General features: G+C 46.9%; 15 protein-coding genes across 15 annotated transcripts; 6 read left to right on the top strand and 9 right to left on the bottom strand.

The window, feature by feature from the left end:
* Nucleotides 1-11: 11 nt before the first annotated feature.
* SPS19 (2,4-dienoyl-CoA reductase (NADPH)) lies at nt 12-881 on the bottom strand (the record flags this gene model as incomplete). The annotated part of the gene is made up of 1 exon (XM_037283321.1): nt 12-881. The coding sequence occupies one exon, from the start codon at nt 879-881 to the stop codon at nt 12-14; it is 870 nt and encodes a 289-aa protein (XP_037139217.1).
* A 341-nt stretch (nt 882-1,222) lies between these two features.
* SPS18 (Sps18p) lies at nt 1,223-2,320 on the top strand (the record flags this gene model as incomplete). The annotated part of the gene is made up of 1 exon (XM_037283320.1): nt 1,223-2,320. One exon carries the CDS (start codon nt 1,223-1,225, stop codon nt 2,318-2,320), a length of 1,098 nt encoding a protein of 365 aa, XP_037139216.1.
* Nucleotides 2,321-2,575: 255 nt separating this feature from the next.
* On the top strand, nt 2,576-3,868 carry RTT106 (Rtt106p; the record flags this gene model as incomplete). The annotated part of the gene is made up of 1 exon (XM_037283319.1): nt 2,576-3,868. The coding sequence occupies one exon, from the start codon at nt 2,576-2,578 to the stop codon at nt 3,866-3,868; it is 1,293 nt and encodes a 430-aa protein (XP_037139215.1).
* Nucleotides 3,869-3,940: 72 nt separating this feature from the next.
* RIO2 (protein kinase RIO2) lies at nt 3,941-5,191 on the bottom strand (the record flags this gene model as incomplete). Its single annotated transcript, XM_037283318.1, has 1 exon — nt 3,941-5,191. One exon carries the CDS (start codon nt 5,189-5,191, stop codon nt 3,941-3,943), a length of 1,251 nt encoding a protein of 416 aa, XP_037139214.1.
* Nucleotides 5,192-7,071: 1,880 nt separating this feature from the next.
* On the top strand, nt 7,072-8,817 carry HO (Hop; the record flags this gene model as incomplete). The annotated part of the gene is made up of 1 exon (XM_037283317.1): nt 7,072-8,817. One exon carries the CDS (start codon nt 7,072-7,074, stop codon nt 8,815-8,817), a length of 1,746 nt encoding a protein of 581 aa, XP_037139213.1.
* A 114-nt stretch (nt 8,818-8,931) lies between these two features.
* Nucleotides 8,932-10,773, bottom strand: HG536_0D00590 (uncharacterized protein; the record flags this gene model as incomplete). Its single annotated transcript, XM_037283316.1, has 1 exon — nt 8,932-10,773. The coding sequence occupies one exon, from the start codon at nt 10,771-10,773 to the stop codon at nt 8,932-8,934; it is 1,842 nt and encodes a 613-aa protein (XP_037139212.1).
* A 228-nt stretch (nt 10,774-11,001) lies between these two features.
* MER1 (Mer1p) lies at nt 11,002-11,850 on the bottom strand (the record flags this gene model as incomplete). Its single annotated transcript, XM_037283315.1, has 1 exon — nt 11,002-11,850. One exon carries the CDS (start codon nt 11,848-11,850, stop codon nt 11,002-11,004), a length of 849 nt encoding a protein of 282 aa, XP_037139211.1.
* Nucleotides 11,851-11,948: 98 nt separating this feature from the next.
* Nucleotides 11,949-12,974, bottom strand: PTP1 (tyrosine protein phosphatase PTP1; the record flags this gene model as incomplete). Its single annotated transcript, XM_037283314.1, has 1 exon — nt 11,949-12,974. One exon carries the CDS (start codon nt 12,972-12,974, stop codon nt 11,949-11,951), a length of 1,026 nt encoding a protein of 341 aa, XP_037139210.1.
* A 277-nt stretch (nt 12,975-13,251) lies between these two features.
* Nucleotides 13,252-16,533, top strand: BRE4 (Bre4p; the record flags this gene model as incomplete). The annotated part of the gene is made up of 1 exon (XM_037283313.1): nt 13,252-16,533. One exon carries the CDS (start codon nt 13,252-13,254, stop codon nt 16,531-16,533), a length of 3,282 nt encoding a protein of 1,093 aa, XP_037139209.1.
* A 109-nt stretch (nt 16,534-16,642) lies between these two features.
* On the bottom strand, nt 16,643-16,759 carry OST4 (olichyl-diphosphooligosaccharide--protein glycotransferase OST4; the record flags this gene model as incomplete). Its single annotated transcript, XM_037283312.1, has 1 exon — nt 16,643-16,759. One exon carries the CDS (start codon nt 16,757-16,759, stop codon nt 16,643-16,645), a length of 117 nt encoding a protein of 38 aa, XP_037139208.1.
* Nucleotides 16,760-16,849: 90 nt separating this feature from the next.
* MRX7 (Mrx7p) lies at nt 16,850-17,188 on the top strand (the record flags this gene model as incomplete). Its single annotated transcript, XM_037283311.1, has 1 exon — nt 16,850-17,188. One exon carries the CDS (start codon nt 16,850-16,852, stop codon nt 17,186-17,188), a length of 339 nt encoding a protein of 112 aa, XP_037139207.1.
* Nucleotides 17,189-17,309: 121 nt separating this feature from the next.
* On the bottom strand, nt 17,310-19,739 carry VID27 (Vid27p; the record flags this gene model as incomplete). The annotated part of the gene is made up of 1 exon (XM_037283310.1): nt 17,310-19,739. One exon carries the CDS (start codon nt 19,737-19,739, stop codon nt 17,310-17,312), a length of 2,430 nt encoding a protein of 809 aa, XP_037139206.1.
* A 254-nt stretch (nt 19,740-19,993) lies between these two features.
* On the top strand, nt 19,994-20,611 carry RRG9 (mitochondrial ribosome assembly protein RRG9; the record flags this gene model as incomplete). Its single annotated transcript, XM_037283309.1, has 1 exon — nt 19,994-20,611. One exon carries the CDS (start codon nt 19,994-19,996, stop codon nt 20,609-20,611), a length of 618 nt encoding a protein of 205 aa, XP_037139205.1.
* Nucleotides 20,612-20,634: 23 nt separating this feature from the next.
* Nucleotides 20,635-21,246, bottom strand: PEX17 (Pex17p; the record flags this gene model as incomplete). The annotated part of the gene is made up of 1 exon (XM_037283308.1): nt 20,635-21,246. One exon carries the CDS (start codon nt 21,244-21,246, stop codon nt 20,635-20,637), a length of 612 nt encoding a protein of 203 aa, XP_037139204.1.
* Nucleotides 21,247-21,863: 617 nt separating this feature from the next.
* MFG1 (Mfg1p) lies at nt 21,864-23,666 on the bottom strand (the record flags this gene model as incomplete). The annotated part of the gene is made up of 1 exon (XM_037283307.1): nt 21,864-23,666. The coding sequence occupies one exon, from the start codon at nt 23,664-23,666 to the stop codon at nt 21,864-21,866; it is 1,803 nt and encodes a 600-aa protein (XP_037139203.1).
* Between the last annotated feature and the right edge of the window lie 86 nt (nt 23,667-23,752).

The raw sequence follows: 23,752 nt of genomic DNA, 5'->3' as shown, positions 1-23,752 counted from the left end.
CGGATTCTTTGCTAAAGTTTGGACCTCATTCTTTCCACCAACTGCTTAGGATACATATTATGCGAGAAATGCGTTCCTACATGCCAGGCACCGCCGTCGACAACGGAAATGGTACCGGTAACAAAAGCAGACGCCGGGGAGAAGAGAAAGACTGTTGACTCGGCGATGTCTCGTGTCGTTCCAAGTCTTTGCAAGGGTACTGACTCGATAGCTTTGTCGCGAAGATCCTTCTGCACCAGACGTCTAAATCCCTCTGTGCCACCTATTGGACCAGGAGCAATACAGTTTGACCGAATACCCAGTGGCCCAAGCTCTACAGCCAGCGCATTTGAGAGCGCGTCGATACCAGCCTTGGCAGCGCCAACATGCGATTGGAAGGGCACCCCATAGTAATGCAACGTAGCAGATACAAAGAGTATAGAGCCCTTATTCTTTACCAATTGTGGGAAACAAGCTTTCACGGTATTAAAGCTGCCCAATAGATCGATGTCTACCACCGTTTTAAAGGCATTGGGCGACATATGGGCAAAATCACAAATAAAATTGCCAGCGGCTCCAGCAATGACAAAGTCGATACGCCCAAATCTCGCCAGCGTCCGCGCAACAGCCTCCTCCATTTGCTTGAAGTCACGAACATCTATATTGTAGAGAGGCAGCACGCAGCCATCACTCCCCAACCGCGAGATCTCTTCAGCAGCTGCCACTGTGCTCTCCTCATTTCTTCCGACAATTGCAGCTTGGCAACCAAGTAAAACCATAGCCTCCGTCTGGACTCTGCAGATAGTGCCAGCACCACCAGTAACAATAACCACCTTACCCTCGAACAGCCCGGGTTTCCAGCACCCCTCCGTCACGAAAGAAGCATCCAATGTGTTGACCATCCTGTCTAGCAGTAAGACCACCAAGCTTGGTCTTCAGGGACACTATTCTACCCCAGGATATTTACCGTTTATATAGTCTAGTTTTATACTTCAGTCGGAGTTTGAAGCTTTAAGACCGAAGATGGTAGCGCCGCACATCTCTCGTCGAAAGCGACTAAAGCAGTAGATTTGCAAAGTCGTCGAACAGAGTGAAGAATCGAGCAACTTGAAGCAGTGAAAGCAAGCGATAGACAGCATCTGGTCCAGCTGTTGGCTTGCTCAGTGGTTGTGTGGTTCGCGGCACAGGGTTTGGCGGGGATAGCATTTGATTTGGTATTGTTTTGGTAAGCTAGGGAGCAAAGATGTCCGAGTGGAAGGTAGATCCAGATAACAGAAGGAGGCTGCTACAACTACAAAAGCTCGGTGCTAATAAGAAATGCGTGGACTGCGGAGCACCAAACCCTCAATGGGCTTCTCCCAAGTTCGGGGTTTTTATCTGTCTCGAATGTGCCGGAATTCATCGGAGCTTAGGGGTCCATATCTCGTTTGTGAGATCAATCACGATGGATCAATTCAAGCCGGAAGAGCTGGTCCGGATGGAGAAAGGTGGCAATGAGGCGTTTGAAGAGTACATGAGCTCTCACAATGTTGATCTGTCGCTGCCACACAAGGCCAAGTACGATAACCCGATCGCGGAGGACTATAAACGCAAGTTGACTTGCGAGGTGACCGGTGAGCCGTTTACGGAAGCCGAGCACCCGGATTTCGATCCTGCATCGCTGGCCAACCAGCAGCCGGAGGTTAAAACGGCCGCCGCCGGTGTTGAAAATCGGCAACAGACACCAATAAAGTCCAGACGCTCAGCAACGCCGAAGAGCTCTCTCGAACAGAGGACAAGAAACGAAACTTTCTTTGAGGAAATGGGGAAAAAGAATCAAAGTAAGCCAGAAAACTTGCCACCGTCTCAAGGCGGCAAGTACCAAGGCTTTGGCAACACCCCTGTCAACGATGCTTCAAACGGCAATGGAGCTAGAGGTCAAGCTTCTAACACATTAAGCTTGGATAATTTCCAGAAGGATCCCTTGGGAACTTTTGCCAAAGGATGGGGGCTGTTCTCCTCCGCCGTCACTAAGTCGTTTGAAGAGGTGAACGAATCTGTCATCAAACCCGGTTATCAGCAATGGCAGTCAGGCGAGCTATCTGAAGACACTAGACGTGCTGCTGCTCAATTCGGACAGAAGGTTCAAGAAACAAGTCATTATGGCATGCAGGCTTTTTCGTCTTTCACGAAAAACATGCAACAGCACTACATGGGAGACAACCTGCACGAGAATTCGCCGTATTCCCACTTGTCACAGGTCGATTCTCAAGAAGGGCTGGCGAACGACCAAGAAACTTACGCTGCAAAATCAAATGAGAAGTCCAAAAAACCTGCTGCTGATGAATGGGACGAGTTTTGACCGTGCTAAGTCGGCTTCCAACCCTGTATGTTTATCAGTGCCTGCCCAGTAAGCTGTGATAAATGCCTGATGGATGATTACTGAGCCCTGAAGGTTCAATTTGTATAGCACATCTGATAGATCCTGCCGTTGCGGATGATTTTTCATCTCTTATGGCTATTGAACTATAATCATGAACTTGGTACCTGGGCCAATACTAGCACGTCAACCTTGTGAGTTGGGTCCTCCTGCTATACCTGAGGTACTACCGGCGAGATGGATCCATTCTTGGAAAAGTTGCCCGATGAACTACGATCAAAGGTTATTGGCGTAGTGAACATTGTGCCGGAATCACTGCCAGTCTTCGAACAGCTATATATGCATGCCTCTGAGAATGCTGATCAAGCCAGGAAGGTGAGGAAACTTGACGGTGAAGAAGGCCAATTGGAAAATACAGCTCCCGATAAGAACCAGATAATTTTTTCCATTAAGGATGCATCTGTCCTTTCTCCAATACGAAAGAAGTTGAACTTCATATTGCATTTGTCCCCACAGACAGGGAAACCTATGCTATCGTTGTTGAAAAATGGTAAGCCAGAGTTGACGATCAAAGACTTGAGGACAAATATTAAGATGGCTACCTTCCTTCCGGTAGCTGAGAAGCAGAACTACATTTACATCTTTATCAGTTACGAAAATTCGGTTAGTGGTAAGTATACGGAACCGATTTTAATGACTTTGAATAAAAATGCGCTACTTGAGCAGTTTAAGGAATCTGGCCTTCTGGATTCTTCGGTTGATGATTTCTCAAATTGTGTCGAGTATATGAGGAAACAGGCTATCTTAGCAGGATTCAGAATCTCAGACCCGTTCTTTTCCAGTCAAAGAGCAGCAAATGAGTCTTTCCATGTCGAGTGCCATAGGGGAACCAAAGAGGGCACTCTGTATTTTCTACCCGACCATTTGATCTTCGGTTTCAAAAAGCCTATACTACTTTTCCAATCCGTAGACATTGAGGCGATAACATACTCTTCTATTACAAGATTAACGTTCAACGTAACTTTAATCACTAAAGGCGAGCAGAAGTTCGAATTTTCGATGATTGATCAGAATGAATTTGCCAAAATTGACGAATATGTGAAGAGAAAGCAAGTGAAGGATAAATCGATGTCTGCGGAATTAAAGGCAAAGTCGAAAAGTAAGGGAGGCCAACAGAACAACGAAGGTGACAATGTACCTTCTGCGCTTGAAGAGGCTGCTCAGCAAATGGAAAATGAAGCAACTGCTCCAAATATCAGACTGGGTTCGGATGATGACGAAGAAGACGAGAATTTTGAAGGCGAAAGTGATTTGTCAGATGGAAGCGGTGTAGAGTCGGAGGCTGAGGAAAATGGCGAAGACATTGAGCTGAACGGCGCCGAGCGTGATGACGTGCTTTCGGATAATAGGCAATTTGCAGTAGAAAATGAACAGTCACAGACAGTGGGTAGCACCGCAGACATCGGGTTGGAGGATATACCGATAGAGGTGGACGACGATGAAGAAGGCTCTGGCGTGGAATACGGCTGAAAGAATAAGTCTCGACGGAACCTGAAGACATTCGCGTTGATCTGCTATGAGCGCTTTACTGGAGAAGATTCGTCAATCCTCAAGTATGTAATTGCCTAATTTATCCATTTTCAAGTTCCCAACCCCGGTGGTGAGAGCTTCGATGATGCGTTCATTTTCGTCATCCTCGGAATCTGTGGTTTCTGCCTCCTCGTCCTCTTCATAGTCGTCTGAGTTATAATAGTCAGAATCCTCTCCCTGGCTAGAGTAACTCTCCTCGTCAGAGACATACTCATGGTTCCGCATACTGTCAACAGCTTCTTCCAGGGATCTATCACCGGGATGTTTCTTACTGAATCCAGAAGCTTGCACGAGCTCATCAAGATTATCGCACCTGCAAACGTCTCTGCCGAACTCCGGGTATGCATATCTGTATCCGTCACCGAATCCGCTTTCGTCGAGCATTGCCACATCAGGTTTAGGATCGTACTTCAATTTCTTCCTGAAAAATCGTCTGATACACTCGACGTCTCGCTGGAAGTAAAACTCTGCATCCCTGTGCTCAATTGATATGCATTGTGGAAAATCGATCACCACGAAACCGCAGTCGGTTGAGTCTTCGACGTCATTCTTGATCATGATATTGAACTCATTGAAGTCGCAATGAATCAATCCGCTATTAGCTAGCTTAAGGATGAAAAGCATGAGATCACTGTAAAGTTTCGGTATATTCCGATGCTTCCTCAGATTTCTCATTGGGAAGCCATCAATGCGTTCCATCAGGACCATGTGACGGGAACTATCGAATGGTTCAGGTACTATAAAGCCCTTTGAGTGTAACAGTGACATGAACTGGTATTCCTTGTTAGCTGCCAACGAGGATAGGTGCATCCAATTCGTGCCCTGGTTGGATCTCTTTAAGTAATCTCTATTGTTCTTGACCGTCCGGAACGAAGTTCTTCCCAGTCTATGGATCTTCATGACCTTAGCTACACCATTCTTATCGCTAACTTGGTAGATGTCGGATTCCTTCCCGACGCCGATGGTGCTCCCAAATGAATAAACCGTGTCTTTATTAAGCATCGATTTGACAGCCAAATAGTCGAATCCATTGAAAGTCAGCTTGTATCCGTCGTACTTGGCGTTCCTTACCCTCGATATAAGCTTCACCTTGGCAAGATCGCCAATGGCTCTATTGGTCCCGGAGATCGCCCTCATGCCGGATATCTGATGAATCAGGCTCGTGGGAACCACTTCGTGGTTTTTCGAGCCCTGTTCCACAGCCTTCAGCACTTTAAAATCGTCCGCGGTAAGGTACCGCATATGGCCTATATCCAATTTCATAACTGGCTGGTAAGATTGCTACGATGCCCACACCTGGGCCCCAGCTTTGCTTGATATAGCTCATCTCATCGCTTAAGAGCCTCTTTATTATATGAAAAATTTCACTCATATTATACGAAACATTAGATAGCATTAACTCGAAGCCTACCGGCGTCACAGATAAGGTGGTGGAGCATCATCTCCGTTCTTCTCATCTCTCTTGTGGTAGTCGCTCTTTTCGTTATATGAAGCGGGTTCGTCAGGACCAGCTCTAGCGGCCCCACCAGGACCAGCTGCAACAGCCCCACCAGAACCAGCTGCAGCGGCCACCGTCTTTTGCTGCTTCTTCTTCTTGTACGCCTTAACGCTTTGACGTACAACGAAAGACACCAACAGGTAGACAGCTCCAGGTCTGCATCTTCTTCCCCTTCTACCTCGTCTCCCTTCACAGCAGTGGTGATTCTGACAGTTATGATGGTCCATGTGCTTGTATTTTCAGATATCTTCGACGATCTCAGGCAATCGAAGAGCAGCAGAGGCTTCAGCGAAAGCTTTCACGCCAGTTGCCTTTAATACTTGGTCTGACGTAGTTCTTCTTTGTTTCCTTTCGATCTGCGTCATAGCGCGTCAGCGCATCGTGGCTTGGCATGGCTTGGCATGGCTTGGCAAACAAACATCCCAGGCAGAACACTCAGATACGAGCGGGAAACATGGGCTTGAGCTATGCAGGAGACTCCTGCGTCGGCCGCATATGTGTCGGCTGTATGTTTGCCGACAGATCTGCTCGATAAGCAGTCTGCTTGTGTTAGGTGTCCCAGAAGGGTTAAAATCCAAGATTACGTCCGACACACTATCTAAGCCGACCGCCAGTCCGCTTCTTCTGTCTGATACACCCGTCTAGACTACACGACAGGACAGGCATCTCTCGAGATTTACTATCTTCAATCAATTGTTACGTATTGAATAAGGAGCGTCCAGGGAGCTGCAGGGAGGCTCAAATGAGGAAAATAAATGCCGAACTGCCAGGCAAAAACGAAGGCAACCGACTCACAGCATTATCCGGTCAACGATAATCCAACATTCTTGCAGCTCCGAACCTCATTTGGCGTCAGAGCGTGTCGAAAAACGTAGTCATAACCCCAACCAATGACAGGGGCTACGAATCAAGTAAGGAAAATCGTGGACGACCGCTAGGCAGGTTATGTCAAGGCTCATCTGGCGGGTTGATGAATAAGAACTGGGGGGCAATATTATAAACTTGTTCGGGATCACCAATTGGAAAACGGTATTTCGCGATCGCTGACACCGAGATGACAGTAATTAATAAAATATGGAAAAAAAAATCTTAAAGCCAAAGAGAAGCCTTATGGATATTTGGCACGCTGCAGATCTACCCCACGCCTCGCAATCGCGTTTTCCAACACCGCATCATTTACTGACACCTGGGACGTGAAAAATCTTGCTCGCCAGGAAAGAAGAGATTTCGACCGGAGTAATTTCACCCAAGTTGGCATCTTAATTCCACGACAGCTTTGAGGCATGGAGCTTAACGTGGCGTATTTCTTTTTCCGGCGACATCAGGATGCCTATCTTTTAGGTCGAAGATCCTGAAATTGATTTACGGTGGATGTTGAATATACTAAAGAGGAACTATATTTATTGAAGGTAGTGGTGACGAGCCTGATCTTTAGCGAGTTGGGACGCCAAATCGATGGCGTTGGCGCCTAATTGTAGCGACCACGATCCAGTCAACTGTAATGGCGTTTGAAAGATGGCGATTGATGTGGAGGACGAGTTGCGGCCTTAACTGCTATTAAAGCTGATCAAGACTGCCTAAATATTTGCATGCTTTCCGATCTGTCCCGTCTCTTCCTCCGGGAGAGAGCATTGTCGATTGCGGCATGTTCGAGCAAGGTACCAAAATACTGATGGCTGATGGCCAAGCGAAGCCAATCCAACATATCACAACTAATTCGATGGTTTTATGTGCAGACGGGACAGTAGATCGTATTACTTCGATATCGAAGGATGAACAGATGACTTATCAGCTCCTGCAAAAGACTAAGCATAGAGCAAACGAGGGAGAGGCTGGTCGGACTGATCCCTTGAGGAAACAGATATATCACAGACTGGGATTTAAATGCACTGTGGCTCACAGGCTGCCTTTGAGGACGTCAGCCAAACCGACGCTTGAGAACTCTTTCAAGAGGAACAATTATAAGGTTAAGTGGAAAACTATGGAGGAACAATTGACCCCAGACGGTCGGATAATAAACCTGCCAAAAACACATCACAAGGACTTTCCCATGACCCCAGAAGGTGAGATGCTTGCGAGAGCTTTCATGGCACAAAAGGAAGAGGAACACGGACTTTATCTGGAGTTCAGTATACAAGTCCGAGATCTGGATCTGTTAGAAGCTCATATTCGCGTCAATTCATTTCTACGGTTCGGACCTATATTGACTGGCAGAGGTGTCCTGTCGGAGTTTTTGACGGGGCAGAAACATCTTATTACTCCGTATGTGCTCGACATGGCATGGCTTCTTGGACTTTGGCTTGGCGACGGTACCACTAAGGAACCTGAAATTAGTGTCGACAGTTTTGACACTGAGCTCATGAAAGGCCTCACTGAGAGATGTAGAGCTTGGGGGTTATATCCAACCTACAAGGACGAACAGGTTCCTTTAAGAGCTAAGCACACCAGATTATATTTCGGCGAAAAGGCAGATGGCAACCGTAGAAATCGGAATCTGAGGAAAGAGAATCCGTTCTGGAATGTTGTTCTTAATCTAAAATTCAAGAGAGATCTGGATGGTGAGAAGCAGGTCCCTTCGTTCATGTGGTCTGAAGACATCCAGATTCGTGAAGCTTTTTTGGCAGGGCTTATCGACTCAGATGGCTACGTCGTCAAACGTAATGAGGGACCGGATGCTTATAAAGTTTCGATCCAGACCATATATCCATCCATCATGAATGGAATTGTGCATGTTTCTCGCTCTTTAGGAATCGCTACAACAGTAACTACCAGATCGGCAAGAACGGAGACCATTGAAGGTCGCAAGGTAAATTGCCATTTCACTTACGATTGTCACATTGCTGGACGTTCGCCACTGCAAAATGTTCTATCCTATTGTCGCAGTGGTCACAAGAGAAGGCCAGCTCCCGATGAAGTCAAAAGAGAACCCATTTATTTCGGATTCAGCGAAGAAAAATGTGGCCAGCAAGTAGTCTACGGAATCACCACAGAATCTGGTAAAAATATTGTCTTGGAGAATAAGCTCACAGTACATGCTTGTGGCGAGCATTGTATCAAGGAACAACCAAAATTTACGACAACCAAATGTCTCAAACATTGCATTGCCTGCCCACGCAAGGGCGTACGATATTTCTACAAAGACTGGTCTGGCAATCACCGTATTTGCGGCAGATGCTATGGCCGCTATAAATTTAGCGGTTACAGGTGCTTGAATTGCAAATATGTACCAGAAGCGCGAGAAATAAAGAAAGCCAAATTAAGAGGCGAAGAACTAGGAGTCTCTCCAGATGGTATCACAGTTAGCGGGCTAATATGTGGTAGGTGTAAGGGAATACTCAAGTATGATGAGATACGGGGGCCAAGAAAGGGTCAAAGCATGATAGTTTCTTAGGGTAAAATGGTGAACTCAATTTGCTTTCTTCAATAGAGTGTGGGATATACAATGAAACATTATACTAAGATACAGATTAAGACTAGAAATGAAGTAACAATCTTAACAAACTGCTTAGCGGGAAGACATAGCCTTGGTAACGACTCTCTTCAAACCGACTTCAGCCTTTCTCAAGTCATCGGTGGAGGCGTCTTCAATTTCCAAAGCAGCCAAAGCATCAGACAAAGCGGCTTCGATCTTGGACTTGGCACCTCTCTTCAACTTAGAAGACAAGACAGGGTCAGTGACGTTTTGTTCGATGGATGCAACGTAGGACTCCAATCTTTGTCTAGCTTCGTGTCTCTTGGCGAAAGCTTCATCAGCGGCCTTGAATTCTTCAGCTTGGTTAACCATCTTTTCAATGTCTTCGGAAGACAATCTACCGACGGCGTTGGAGATGGTGATGTTAGCGGACTTACCGGTAGACTTCTCAACGGCGGTGACCTTTAGGATACCATTAGCGTCAACTTCGAAGATGGCTTCTAGAACTGGTTCACCAGCAGCCATTGGAGGAATGTTCTTCAAGTCGAATTCACCCAACAAAGTGTTTTCTTTACAGTTGACACGTTCACCTTGGTAAACTGGGAATTGAACGGTGGTCTGGTGGTCAGCAACAGTTGTGAAAGTTCTTCTCTTGATGGTTGGGACGGTAGTGTTTCTTGGGACAACAATACCGAAAATGTCACCTTGCATACCGACACCCAAAGACAATGGAGCAACATCCAACAATAGCAAGTCCTTGGTCTCATCGTTGGTAGATTGACCAGTCAAGATAGCACCTTGAACAGCGGCACCGTAAGCAACGGCTTCATCTGGGTTGATAGATTTCTCCAACTGCTTACCTTCGAAGAAGTCAGACAACAATTTTTGAACCTTTGGAATTCTGGTAGAACCACCGACCAAGACAACTTCGTCAATTTGAGACTTGGAGATCTTAGCATCCTTCAATACTTGTTCGACTGGTTCCAAGGTAGATTTAAATAGAGAGGAGTTCAAGTCTTCGAATCTAGCTCTGGTGATAGAAGTCTCAAAGTCTTCACCGTCGAACAAAGAGTCAACTTCAACGGTGGTTTGAGTAACAGAGGACAAGGTTCTCTTAGCTCTTTCAGCAGCAGTTCTCAATCTTCTCAAAGCTCTAGCGTCGTTTGAGATGTCGCTACCGGTCTTCTTCTTGAACTCAGCCTTGAAGTGTTCCAACAAGTTGGTGTCGAAATCTTGACCACCCAAGTGAGTGTTACCGGAAGTGGACTTGACGGTGTAGACACCACCAGCGATGTGCAGCAAGGAGACATCGAAAGTACCACCACCCAAATCGAAGATCAACACGTGTCTTTCTTTGTCGGACTTACCAGCACCCAAACCGTAAGCAATGGCAGCGGCGGTTGGTTCGTTGATGATACGCAAGACGTTCAAACCAGCAATGGAACCTGCATCTTTGGTGGCCTGTCTTTGAGCATCGTTGAAGTAAGCTGGAACGGTAATAACAGCCTTCTCAACCTTTTGGCCAATCTTGGCCTCGGCGATCTCCTTCATCTTGGTCAACACCATAGCAGAGATTTCCTGTGGGGAGAAAGTCTTGGTCTCGCCCAAGTACTGCACCTCGATGACTGGAGAACCGTCGACATCGATCACCTTGAAAGGCCAAGTCTTCATGTCGTTTTGAACAGACTCCTCATCGTATCTTCTACCGATCAAACGCTTGGCATCGAAGACGGTGTTCTCTGGGTTCAAAGCAGCTTGGTTCTTGGCAGCCTCACCGATCAATCTCTCCTCTGGGGTGAATGCAACGAACGAAGGAGTAACTCTGTTACCTTGCTCGTTGGCAATAATCTCAACAGAGGACTCGTAAGTAGCAACACAAGAGTAAGTGGTACCCAAATCGATACCGATAGCACCTTGGAAAACACCTTCAGCCATTGTTAATTGGTTAGGACTTAATTGACTCTCTACCAAATCTCAAACCCAAAAACAAAGAATTTTACCAGAGATTCCCACTAATACTGTCCACTACAGCTTTATAACTGATGGGAATAGCTGAAAAATTTGTCAATTCTGCGTCAACCTCTATGCTTGGTGAAAAAAATTTCACTTTTCTTTTTAGCCCGCCATCCGTTAGACGCGATGCCCATCGAGCACCCAAGGCCTTTAAAGCTGGTGGTCTGGAGCCAGACGATGGAGGCTCAATTGGGCCTCGAGCAGGGCCATGGCGGTGGCTATCTGGAGGCGGTCGCCCGTTATGGCAAGCGTCTGCTGCAGGGAGCGCGGGTGGCTCTGCTCGGACGCGCTGAGTCGCTTGCAGATGGGGAGCACTTTGATGGTGGCCTGTGACTGGAGTCTGGTGGCCTCTATGCGTTCTCCAACGGGGCCGATCAAGTAGGTGACCGCGGCTTTCGTCAGATGTAGTTCTTGGGTCTGTGGCAGGGCCGCCTGCGGCCCTGCCTGGCGGGGACCAGCAGCCACGGGCAGCGGTGCGCCTGGCGGAGCTGAGATCGGCGGCAGCTCGCTCCGACGGCATGTCAGCAGCCTGCCGTTGAGCAGCACTTCCCGACGCAGCTCCGTGAAGGTGATTTGCGGCAATATGACCGACCTCGAGTCGGCGGACAGCCGGTGTGGCAGCGAAAGGTTCAGTTCACAGGGAGTGACTAGACGGTTCAGTCTGATTCTCAGCCAGCGCCAGCTCCCGGGCGTCTCATCCTCCTGCGGTCTCGCGGACCACACCAGCACCGCGGTTCCATTGGCGGTCTTTGTGACCTGCACCAGCGACGTCGCCAGCCGGTCCAACTGCGACCGGAATTCGTACCAGTCGGCCTCCAACACCACGTACTGCCCCTCAGGCCGCATTTCTCTTACCGTGTAGCTTCTGTGGCATCCCAGCGTGTCTATCCTTGCAAGCAGCGCCGTCGCTTTAGCCGCCGAAGAGCACTCGGTCTCTTGGGGGCCTGGCAGGCTGTTCAGATCGAGTTCATGTAGCGGTTCGTCAGCGAAAGCCCCCATGGCGAAGACTGCTGTTGTATGTAATGTTGTAGTGAGGGAGCATCAAGAGGGGACGTTAAATAGGTGGCGCGCGGCGAGCTCGGCGGCTAAATTTGAAGCTATGCAAGCCGCTTTTTTTGTGACAGCTCGTAGAGATATCTGGCGGCATGGTATATGAAGGTGTACTGGTCGACCATCTGGACCATTTTCATCCTCTGGGACCGCAGTTGCGAGACTATCTGCTCTATAAGGTCGTGGCGGTAGTCCTGTACAGGAACAAGCGTCTGGTATCCCTGGCCCGCAGGAGAGTGAGGTGTGAAGTCTGCTGTGTCGTGGATCAGATGATCCAATGCTATGAAAGTGCCGCTTCTGCCAACGCCGGCGGAGCAATGTACCACGATCGGATTTCCATCCGAGTTGCAGCTGTGCGAATGGCGGCACAGCTTCATGATGGGGACCACTTCCTCTGGCTTACTCATGTCCCTCCACTGGTCGAAATAGAAGTGGTGTACCGTTTTGGTGGGTCCAGTGCCGTGCTGGGGCACTAGCTTGAGGGTGGTCATCGTGTAGAGGTCGTCCACCCGGACGTGATCATGGTACTCGACGTGAAGCTCGTCGAGGAACGAACTCTCGTCGGAGGCGCCTCCTGGATACTGTGACTTGGGTACTATTTTTACCGCATCATCTGGCTTTTTCCCCATGGGCCAGTAGGGATAGCATTTCGCCCTGTTGGCTTCCTTCAATGGGGTTACCATCACTACCACGATGTTCTCCTTGGGACATTTCTGGTAGCACATCTGCCAAAACTGCGGCCACGTCTTCTTTGTCGGGCCCTGTGTGGCGATGTAATGACCCGGTACCACGCTTTGGCCTGGAACGTCCAGTTTCACGTACGATGCATTAATGTAATCGTTTCCACTGACAACGTCGAGCTTTACTCGGTTTCGCTCATAGGGCATGATATTAACGTACCTATTTCTATCATCGTTTTGCTCCAAAAAACTAGCCCCCAAGGACCATCTGGAGTGCTTATCGTCCATCGTGGCTTCTCGGAGTCGCTCATCTTCCCGGTGCTGGATGAACCGGAATTTCTGTACAAGTTCCATATCGGACTGTTTCAAATACGAAGGAACGACACACTTCATCTGGTCCAGGCAATTGATTTCAGCTACGTTGCGATAATAGGTGTCAACGTCTATCAGTGAGCCATCTGACTACTATTTGATGTGCTTCCGTTATAATCCCCAAGGCTAGTACTTCGAGCAGGGTAAATCCAAATCGAAAAATGACGATATCGGCTGATGGACTATTTGGCCATCGTTCAGTGAATCCAAGCCATTAAAAGCCTTGGCCGAAGGTCTGCCACGCTGAGCCGGTGAGCCTCTCTTTGGCGAAGCATTATTTGTTCAATAAAACCTTGCAATGGATTTTAAGAATTCAAGGCCCTCGAGTGCGGCTATATCGAAAGGATCATATCAACAAACATCGTATCTAAGTCTTCGTGATTTGAATAGGAGTGCAGGTGTGACGCTTAAAGATAGTGCCAATAATTTGGTGTCGCCACAACTTTCGAGGGTAAATTTGTCATGTTTGAGACTCGAAAGCTCGGCAAAGGTCAGAAAATGGAAAGAGCTCGATGACTTTAATCTAGAAGAGCTGAGGGATGGTTTTTTCGATCCAGTCTTTACCAAACCGGAGAAAAGCTTCCAGTCTGATGCTGATGAGGATAATGAAGTCCCTCATTCTATCAGTGCGTATGCGCGCCTGAAAGACATCAATCGTTATCAGTCAGTCAAGAGCTTAATCGTGGAGCTGGAACGACAAAAGCTTCGCATTTTCAAGTATTGTGCTGCATTTTTCGCCAGCTTGGTAATTTGCGTGATCCATCCTTCAGGCAAATGGGTTGGCCATCAGCATCGTTATTTTCTTCCAGTTGCTGTCCTTCTTCACCATCCGGTCAGGAACATTGGGGTGCAGCTGGAAATATCATTGGCATCAACGCTAGGTGGGGCATTGGGGATGGGCTGGTCTGCTTTGGCATGGTATATATCTGTTGCAACGAGACCCACAGCCAGTCATCAAGGTGGCATACTCTTTGCTAGTTTGACATTGGGATTACTTTGGGCTATCTGGCTGCGAGAGCTCTATCAGAGACTGATGTATATCACCATGTCTTTCGGCATCGCCATCGTATTTTTACACAATGTCAGCCTCGTTTCCTCCAAGCAGGATCTGCAATGGAGAGTTTTCTGGGATTTCGGTATCTCATATCTTTTTGGAATTCTTTTGTCGTTAATCGTATGCGTCCTGGTAGATCCACACAGCGGTAACGCTGAATTGGTCGAACACTATAGCCATTCGATAACTAGCACAAAACAGTTCCTGCTCGCGCTAATCGATAGAGAGAATGTTTTGGAAGAACATAAATTAGCGGCTTTACAAAAGAAAATGATCAATTCCATTAGTGTAGGGTTGTCAGAAGGCTACAGAGAATTTGCGAATCAATGGACCATATCAAAATTTAACCAGAATAAGCTGAAGGAATTGAGAAATTCTTTAACTAGTTTTGTTTCTCCTCTTAGAGTCCTTCCAATCAGCCACAAGCTTTTAGATAGGACCGAACTAGTAAAACTGTATGAACAACTGAGCAATCCAAAAAATGGTATTTCAAAGAACGCGGAGGCGAGCGCCACGCCTGAAGTAGAAACACCAATGGTACATTCCGGTTCAGTTACGCCATCTCCTAGAAGCCCAGGAGCACTACCCATTGGGCTAGCGTTGAATAGCGAATTATACCTTAGCGTCCTAAGATCTTCATTCTCTAGGGATACCTTTGCATTGATTCTGGAAATGATTTCTGTTTTGGAACGTATGGCAGAGGCCTTGCATAAATTCGAGAAAACCAAACTCAACTTCAAAAATTTGAATGAACTAAACAGCATGCTCGAGCACTCGTCACATAGGCTCAAACGTAAGATTTACAAGTTGGATGTTTGTTACAAGAATTTTACAAAGTCTGATTTCTTCTGTAAGGAGTTACTGGCTGATGCCGATTGCATTGACATCTTCTTATTTATCAGATACCTAAGGAATGCCGCCAAGCATTTGACTATCGTTATTGAGAAATGCGGAAGTTTGGGATCAGAAATAAGATGGAGGATTGTTCCCTTACATTACCCCCTTCACAGAGCCTTGATCAGATTACCAAAACAATGTGCTCTGGATGAGGGAGCTGGTAATGTTTTGCACTATTTCGAAACGAAGAGAGACGTCGATAATATTTTCGAATGTTTGTACAACTCGTACACTTCAAGACATAAGTACACCAAGGGGGAGAATGAAAAGAAAACTGGAGTCTCGATAAGGGCGATCGATCACAACGATTTTAATTTTCATACGACTAAAAACAAGTGGCGATTCAGACTCTGGAAGCTGAGCACAGCGCTTGTAGGTCCTGAAATGAAATGGTCTTTGAAAGTCACTTTTGTTATTATCTTTTTTAGTCTCCCAGGTTGGATTCCTGAATCGTATTTATGGTACGATAGGTATCAATGTTGGTGGGCTCCGCTGACAGTTCTGTTGTTGGCTCACAGGAAACTTTCCGCAAAATGGAGAACTCTTAGTCTGAGACTTGGTTGCGCTCTCATGGGTATCTTCTGGGGCTGGGCTGCCAATCAGTCGAGACATTTCGGAAACCCATACGTCATCTGCACTTTTGGCGGCCTGCTGACAATAGTGTTCGCCGCAAACATATTTGTTTATGGAAACACGAAGTCAAGCTTTACTGCACTCCTATGCTTTGTTGTCATAGTCTTGGAACCCTATGGAAAAGGCTCGCCATCTTTGAACACTGCGGACATATGGAAGAACACTTGGGTTACTGGCCTGTCGTTCGTCATCGCGGTTTTGACATCTATTCCGATAACTTGGGTAGTTTGGTCTTTCAGAGCTCGCTCGGAGCTGCGACTATCCCTATCTTCTTTACTCAGCCATCTCAGCCAGTCTTACCAGTCTGTTACCGACCGGTATCTCTACCGTGACTTGGACGATGCACCTACTGAACTTACGTTAGCGCTCTCTCATATCAGGGAAATTAGGTTAACCCAGAGTACCCTGGCGGTGAGAGATCTGCTGACGAAGGCGAAGAATGAGATGTCGTTCACGTCATCTATATCAAATTTCTCTCCTGTCAAGTATGAACGCCTGCTGGACGCCTGCGACTTCCTATTAGAGAAAATTATTGAAGCTAGGATTTCTGGAACTTTTTTCGAGATTTGGAATCAGGATCCTGACAATGAGACCACTAGAGCATTGTTGTCGCTTCGCAGAGACAGTGTGTCGTCGGTTATTTTTGTATTTTACATCCTATCGAACTGTTTCCGTTCGAAAAACAAGGTGCCACTCTATTTACCCAATCCTATGCTCTCACGGAAGAAGCTATACGACTTCCTCTCCGAGTTCCAACAAAGAAGGACCCAGATTCGCCAGTCAAAGCATGAGGAATCAAACGCCTGCCAACATTCATCGCTGGAGAAAAAAATATACGCAAGACATGCGGTAGCATATCATTCCGAAGCCTACGAGAAATCTCATTGGACCGAGATCCATGGCATGGCATTCGCAAGAGCCTTCACAGACGTTACAGAAGCGCTGCAAATCGTCGTGGCATGTTCAAAGGATATTCTAGGTGAGGAACTCCCTTGAAATCCGCTTGCCCGTCCTTCAATAGTCCTTCCCATGAACTGTAATTTAAAACTGAATCAAAATTGTACTATAGCCAAGGATATATAAGCCTAATATTATAGAAGTTCACTTATGCCTTCACGCTTTTTCCTGCACTCGAACTTATCGCGTGGTATACTACTATCAAAGCCATCATTACCAGACCCAACGAGATAGCCAAAGTATTCAATTGATCATCGTTTATCATAACTGCCAGATCGATACCAAACAAGCGTCCTTTGCTCTTCTGAGGCGTCCGTTCTGACGATCTTAGGTGTTTGCCAAGGTCAGACTTGAAATGATTGACACTGCGCCGAAGCATGAAATTTCATCGAACGAGGCCACCAGTACCTCTGTAATAAAAGGTCTCATGAGAAGGCCTCCAAGAAGTCTGGAAGAATGGCTTTATTACAAACTGCTGGACAGTGAGGGTTTCCACCGATTTGTGGGTAAAATTTACCGAAAGCTGAACAATATCAAAGAACCACCTTTGAGGGAAGATCCATCCTCGGATTTGCACTGGACATTCAAACCAACATCTATGCAGAAGTTTAAAGCTTATAGAATACTGTTTTGGGATGAGATGAGAAGTACCTTGGGGCTGCCGAAGAAGAGCAGCAGGTACTTTAAGGACTAAGGCGACGATGACAATAGCACAGAGTTGCTCGTAAAGGGATTTCTAAGATTTCCTTATAATGAGTTACACACTTACATAAAAATACTATATTCTCCGAATAAATTACCAATTAAACTTAAAGTTATCTTTGCCTGTTATCGTCGTCGTCGTCACTGCTGTAAAATAGGCTCAGATTGGGAGCCATTACCTGCTTATCTGGCGTCTTGAAAGATTTGATCTTCGAGACGGACACATCATCTTTCAAGGCGACGATGACTTTCCGATCAGTTCCGAATTCGAAATTGTCTTCAATCACATCGGCTTCATACCTTTTCATGACGTACGATTTATTGTCACCTTTTATTATTTTCTTTAACGACCATGAAACTGCAAATTGACCAGTGGATGTCACGATCGTTTGCTCTTCCTTCCCTACACCAGTATTGAAATAAGCCTTTGTGAACTTGATGGGCTTTCTTGTAGACGTAACGATATAGCTGGCATGCTCCGGGCTTATGTTCAAAATATACGTTTTGGCGTTTTCGCTTGCCGGAAATGGCTTCAAGAAGCCAATGCTTCCTGCATTTTTCCCTGTTTGAACTGTCAAATTCATTAACAATAATGAAGTATCACACGTACAGAGCAGCCAGCGGCCGTCCGACGAAGTCGTTATGTGCCTAATTGGTTGACCAAGTGATGGAATTGCTGTCTTGGCCCTTATGCCCAATCTATCGTAAAGTCTAACGTCACCGTTCTCAGAGCCTACAGCGATATATCCATTCTCAGTTGTACCTAACGTGCTAAACTTATAATTGGATGCGTATTCCTTTGACTGCTCTTGCACAACCTTGTCTTTCTTGTTCAGTCTTGGATCCAGTTTAAACAAGCCTTTCTTCGAAACACCTAATAGGGTTTGTTCCGGTGTCATTTGATCAAACTTCTTCGCCGGTCCTACCTGAATCATATTCTTTCCACCAGTCTCCCATTCTTCAACTATTTTCCCTCTTTCCAGATCCATTTTGTATATTTTTTCGCTATCCTTACCATCCCTTAGCACTAGCGCCTTGTCCTCCATATACAGCATTGGATTCGTAGGGTCAATTCTGTTACCGGCTAGATCAGACACATCTTGAATAGCGGCAACAAAATCCAGACCCTCTGAGTCAACTTTGAAAACTCCTATTTTATTGCCACGAACCACATAAGATCTGTCATTCTTGAAGGCCACGGTCAATGATCTGTTTCCTTCAGACTTTGGGCGGCCGAGTCCCGCAGATTCTCCGAAACTTTCAGAAGAAAGAATTCTGCTTGAGTGCTCCAGATTATCTTCCTCGTCGCTTTCAGATAATTCATTCTCCGAACTGCTTTCATTTGAATCTTCCTTGAGTATCTCGTCAAGTTCTTCGTCTACAGTAGCGGCAGTATTGGTGACGTACACTTTCTCATTGTCTGGCAAATCTTCCCAAGGTTTTTTATTGAGAGTTAACCATAGGCATTTAGAAAGTATTGACTTAAATGATAGAACGTCCTCCGAGTTGGCAAATTTCAACATGTAGGAGAGCGTGATGCCATTGAACGTGTAGTTGAAAATAAACGAGTTTTTCTGAAGATCAAAGGTAGGATTAATATTTGGTGACAGATCCGTTCCCATTTTCAAAGATTTTCCCTCCAGGGCCAACCAGTACTCATAATCGCCAGTTTCCACAATCGTCAAACCGACTGCATCCTGCTGCCAAACGAATATTCCTTGAATTGGATCGAACACAAATATCTCGCACGCTAAAGTACACAAATGCTTACCCTTGGGAGCGCTCTTAACCTCAATAAATCTGTTAGGATCAAAGCTTCCTTGAGCCTTGACATCCTGGGGTGTCTCCTTGGCGTCCTCAAACTCCGAGTTATCGTCACTGCTGGACTCAGCCAGCTCCAATCTCTTCAATTTGTCGCTTATCGGAAAGCCGTCGTGCGGATCCTTTTCATCCTTGATCTCGGGCTCCTCCTGATAGTCGGAATTATTAGACAAAAGAACAGATTTAGCCGCAATTTTGTCGAGATCAGCGCGGGTGGCATTGCTGGCAGACTCCTTGTACTTAGTTTCATACTCGCAACGCTGTGCCACCTGCAGAAACTGATCCACATCACGATGCGGCACATCAGGTGCCAACACAAACTGTACTCTCTCGTCTTCCTCGTCTCCCAAAGTATTATTCCACACAAACGCCATATCGCCCTGCTTATTCCATTTTTTGTGGAATCCCAGCTCCTCTGAGAGCTCGAAAACCCACTCGTCCTCCTTCTTTTTGCTTTGTACAGATAACGCACTCATCGAATCATCCGAAAATTCGTCTCCACCTTCTCCATTTGAAGCTTCTAACTCATCAGCGTTCTTCTGAACAACCAAGGCGTAAGAAAAATGACCAGTCTCTCTCAACGCCAGGGTGGCGTCATTGTAAATACACTCCAGCGAGGCCTTCGGCGATTTCTTCGACCGCAGCAAATCAAACTGACCAGATGGTATCATCATAACCTCCTGTTTCACCCCAGACTCCATGAACTTCCTGAGGATATTCATGACTGTCTTCACGACCTCGGCGGTTAGTTGTTCTTATAACTGATAGGCTTAAAGTCTATCAATCTGCCCTTTATCCACTTGCTGTCTAAGAACGGCTCACCTCCTCGTGTATAATGATTTTTCACTTCATATATCAAACTGACCTGGAGACGATGAGATCTAGAGGACTTCCAAGACATTGGGAGCGTCCTTGAGCCAGGGTTCCGATCCGATCGTGTCTGATACCAGCAGTACCGCTGACGAAGATTGCTCGTATGAGGTTTCCGACGGTGTTTGTGCGATGGTTCCACCATCGAAGGCCGCTAGAGGCAGCCGGCTCAAAGAGCGCCAAGGGAGTGCTGAAGCTCGTGAAGGAGTCAAGTGGGCAGAACGAGAGCGAGGCTCGGGAGCTCCCAAGCTGGAAGAAACAGGTATTGGCATTAAAACGGAAGTTCAAGGGCGAGCGATGGAATCCAGCGAAAAAACTGTCGAGGACAGAGATGGAAGGAATGCGGATTCTCAGGGCTCAATTCCCCCAGCTTACCGCCAGCGAGCTGTCTGAGAGATACAAAGTTTCGCCCGAAGTTGTTCGACGAGTTTTAAAGTCCAAATGGCAACCCACCGAGGAGGAAATGGTACGACTGCATGAAAGGTGGAAGAGGAGAGGTGAAAGAATACAGGAGCTGTACCAGACGTCACCGGAACTGAGACAGGGGCGAATAGAGCCTCGCAAAAAGATTAGCATAGCTTCGGGACGAAGATCGCCGGATCTGGTCGTGCGAAGCACAACGAACTTCACCAAACAACAAAAGCCGGCTCTCAATAGCGGAAAGAATAGCGGTGCGAAGAAGGGCAAGTTGTTTCTGTTGCAGCGGTCTGCTCGTAATGATTAGAGATCAATTCATGTACATAACTATCAGCATGCATTAGCGAGTCGCGGAGATCTTCCATTGACTAGCCAGCCTTTGGCCTCCCGAATAGAGCGTATAATCCTTTCGCAGCACTCCCGGGTCTTCTCCCTACTCTCATCCAGCTTGATCCCGTCAACCAGCAGCTTGACCTGAAGATGGAAAGAGTCCATATTTTTGGATGAGCTGGAGTTTGAGTTGAACAGTTGAAGTTGGTTATCAGCTTCCTTCAGCTTATCATTGAACCTTTTCCACCGGCTTTCACGTTCTTGGGCCCTGTCGCAGCTCTCATTGAGAGTCTGAGTGGATCTTTCCACTCGGCCATCGCTTTCGTTGAAGCCCAGTGCTGATACCGGAGTATACTTCAGCTTCCCTTGCAACAATGTGACAGCTCTTCTCAGCTGCAGCAGAGTTGAAGCGCTTAGACTAACCCTTTGTAAGTAGTGCGAATCCAGACAGGGCACGATGACCTGCCTGATCATAATATAGATTATTGAGCCTATTATACCGGCGTTCGTGAACAAACCCTGTATTATCGAAGCAGTGGGATTTTTTGCAACGTAGTTGTTTATGTTCCTCTCCTCAGGCCATTTGATTAGTTCCAGATCCTTGTTGTTCATCTCGACCCGTTGCCCAGCAGAAGTGCTACTGAGTGCTTCTAATGTTTGTTGAAGAACGATAAGTCTTCGCTTATTGAGGAACTTTGCTAATTAACAAGAGATGACGACTAGAAATGGTGATGAGCTACTAAATATACCATTGACAGCTTCACTATTAGATTATCTATAAGAATGCCAATGGTGCCCGGAAGAGACCATGATACGAGAGACAGTCAACATCTCGAAGCGGTAGGGAAAGCTGATTTCCCAGATTGCTGAGCAAGGTTTAGACACTACTTCACTGCTTAGCATCTGAGGTCGTTTTGCCTCCTACCCAATTCTGTCGTATTTGCAGTGCGCCAGGTTTCCTGTCTTGTCGCAATGATAACTTGATGATTCGCTTAGCGATATCAATGAAGCTCTTAGTGTTCTTGCAGCCGTTAGACGCCGGCGCCATTATTCAACTGTGTTTTCGGTATTATCGGACCACTTTCAACGATGCTCTGCCTGTTCTTGAGCAGTATCACTCATATTTGTGTTCTAACAGTGTATAAATGCAAATTATGCGTTAGTTGCCTTAGTATAATTACAGTAAAGTACACATCAACGTTTCGTAGGTATGCCTTTGAAAATGCTTATCAAAATTTTATCTTTTTAGTCCCTGGAATGCCATTACAATCAAAACTCTCACTTGTTGGAGTCGAGCTTGAGGAGCCCTTTGAAGCCCGCGAAATAACTTTGCTAGGTCGACTTCTTTTCGGCTGAGAGCCGCTTTCACCAACAGCCGGCCTATTCCCCCTGACATCTTGGGGAGAACAAGCGGTGGGAGTGCTTCCCACGCTTACCTGGTCCTCCTTAGCAGGAAAGCTCTTTCCCCTCGCCATTCCACCGCCATCTGTAGGATGCAAAGCGCCTATGTTTTCCATCGAGTTCGACGTGCTCTCATCTCTATTTTGCTTAACGAATAAGTCCAGTGCTTCCAGAGGGCTCTTGATCTTCTGGTCGCGTTGATAGACGCATAGATCAGACAGTGTCGACATCACGTCGCTTACTTGAAACATTCTTAGAAGACGTTCATGAAGCCCCTGGCCCGGAATGCTTTTGAAAACAGAAAAGTTAGAGCGCAGCTCATTAAAGCCATTGTGATCTTCCGGCTTCTCATTTACCGACCTGTTATTATTGGTTCTTTCTTCCGATCCCGACATTTCAGCTGCTTTGAGTATATTCCTGAGCCTCAGATTTGGTCTAGCGAGAACTCTTTCCAGGGAACTCCACTCAATACCAGGACTGAACTTGTACATGAAAATGTCGAGCCATTGGATCTTCAAAGATGCATTAAAACAGCCCTTGAGTTGAGAGTGATTTGTAACGTAGCTGCCATCCGAATAATAGTAGGTGGATTTCAAAGCCGGGGTATGGAATACTATGCTTCCATTACTGAGAACTTCTGTTCTTATCTGTGACATTGAGATTTCAATTTTCTGGACGTCCAGGGTACTCAAGGTGACCCACATTATCGGTAGCAACGGCATTGCGAACTCAAAAAGCCTGTAATCTGCGCCAAGCTTTCTGGTGTGTCTGACGCTTGCTCGAGGACTGAAATAATAATCACTGAGTTTCCTCCAGAATGTGAGATCGTGTATCAGGGGCCCTGCAACGTTTATAGCGTCAATAATTCCGTATATCTGCAATAATGCCTGCTCTGCCTGATACTTCCGCAGATACTCGAACCTAAGCGCAGAAACCATCGGGCTTTGAGTGGCCATAGGGCTTTGACCAGTCATCGGTATCCTCCTACCGCCTTGCATGTCGTCTTCCTGCGAACTCTTGCGCTTGTTCACATTTTCCTCGTTGGTTCCACCAGTATCTGACGAGAGTGTGCTTCCCATGTACGTCTGAGTGAGGAAATCGGCCGGATACTGTCCTGAATATCCAGCACCTCCCGCCGCAGTCGTGGCATCAGCAGACGCCACGGGCTTGTTGCTCGATGGCATGAACCCGCCACTCAATGGCTTGCCACTGTTATCAAACGCCGCATATGCTTGGTTCGGCAGAGGTCTCGAGTAATGCGCTGGCGCAAAGCGATTCTGCTCAACAGGTTCGAATTGCGGCGTCGGCACCATTCCAGGCGCCAGACCAGGCTGTGGAACCCCTTGGAACGGTGTAGGGCCCGTGGAGCCACTCATTGTCCCAGACATCGGTACTCCATTGTACGGAGCGTTGCCCATCTGCGACCCCATCGAGAACGGAGGCTGCATCTGCGCCACGTTCGGTATATGCTGCTGCTGTCCCTCATAGTGGTACACCGCTGGCTGCATTGGCATTGTGTTCTGCCTCGGAAACATACCCTGATGACCATTGTGAATAACATGTTCGCCCGACCTGTCCATTGGCTGCTGCCGGTCCGAACGAACCGGCTGCTGCCTTCGACTATCCCTCATCCAAGCCCAATCCCAGCTCAATTCCAAGCAATCTAGCTCCTCAGTGGAGCTCAATCTTCCCAATGGCTGCTTTACTCTTATTGCTG

Source organism: Torulaspora globosa, chromosome 4 (genome assembly GCF_014133895.1).
Source record: "Torulaspora globosa chromosome 4, complete sequence".
NCBI lineage: Eukaryota > Fungi > Ascomycota > Saccharomycetes > Saccharomycetales > Saccharomycetaceae > Torulaspora > Torulaspora globosa.
This window is presented reverse-complemented; position numbering and strand designations above follow the sequence as displayed.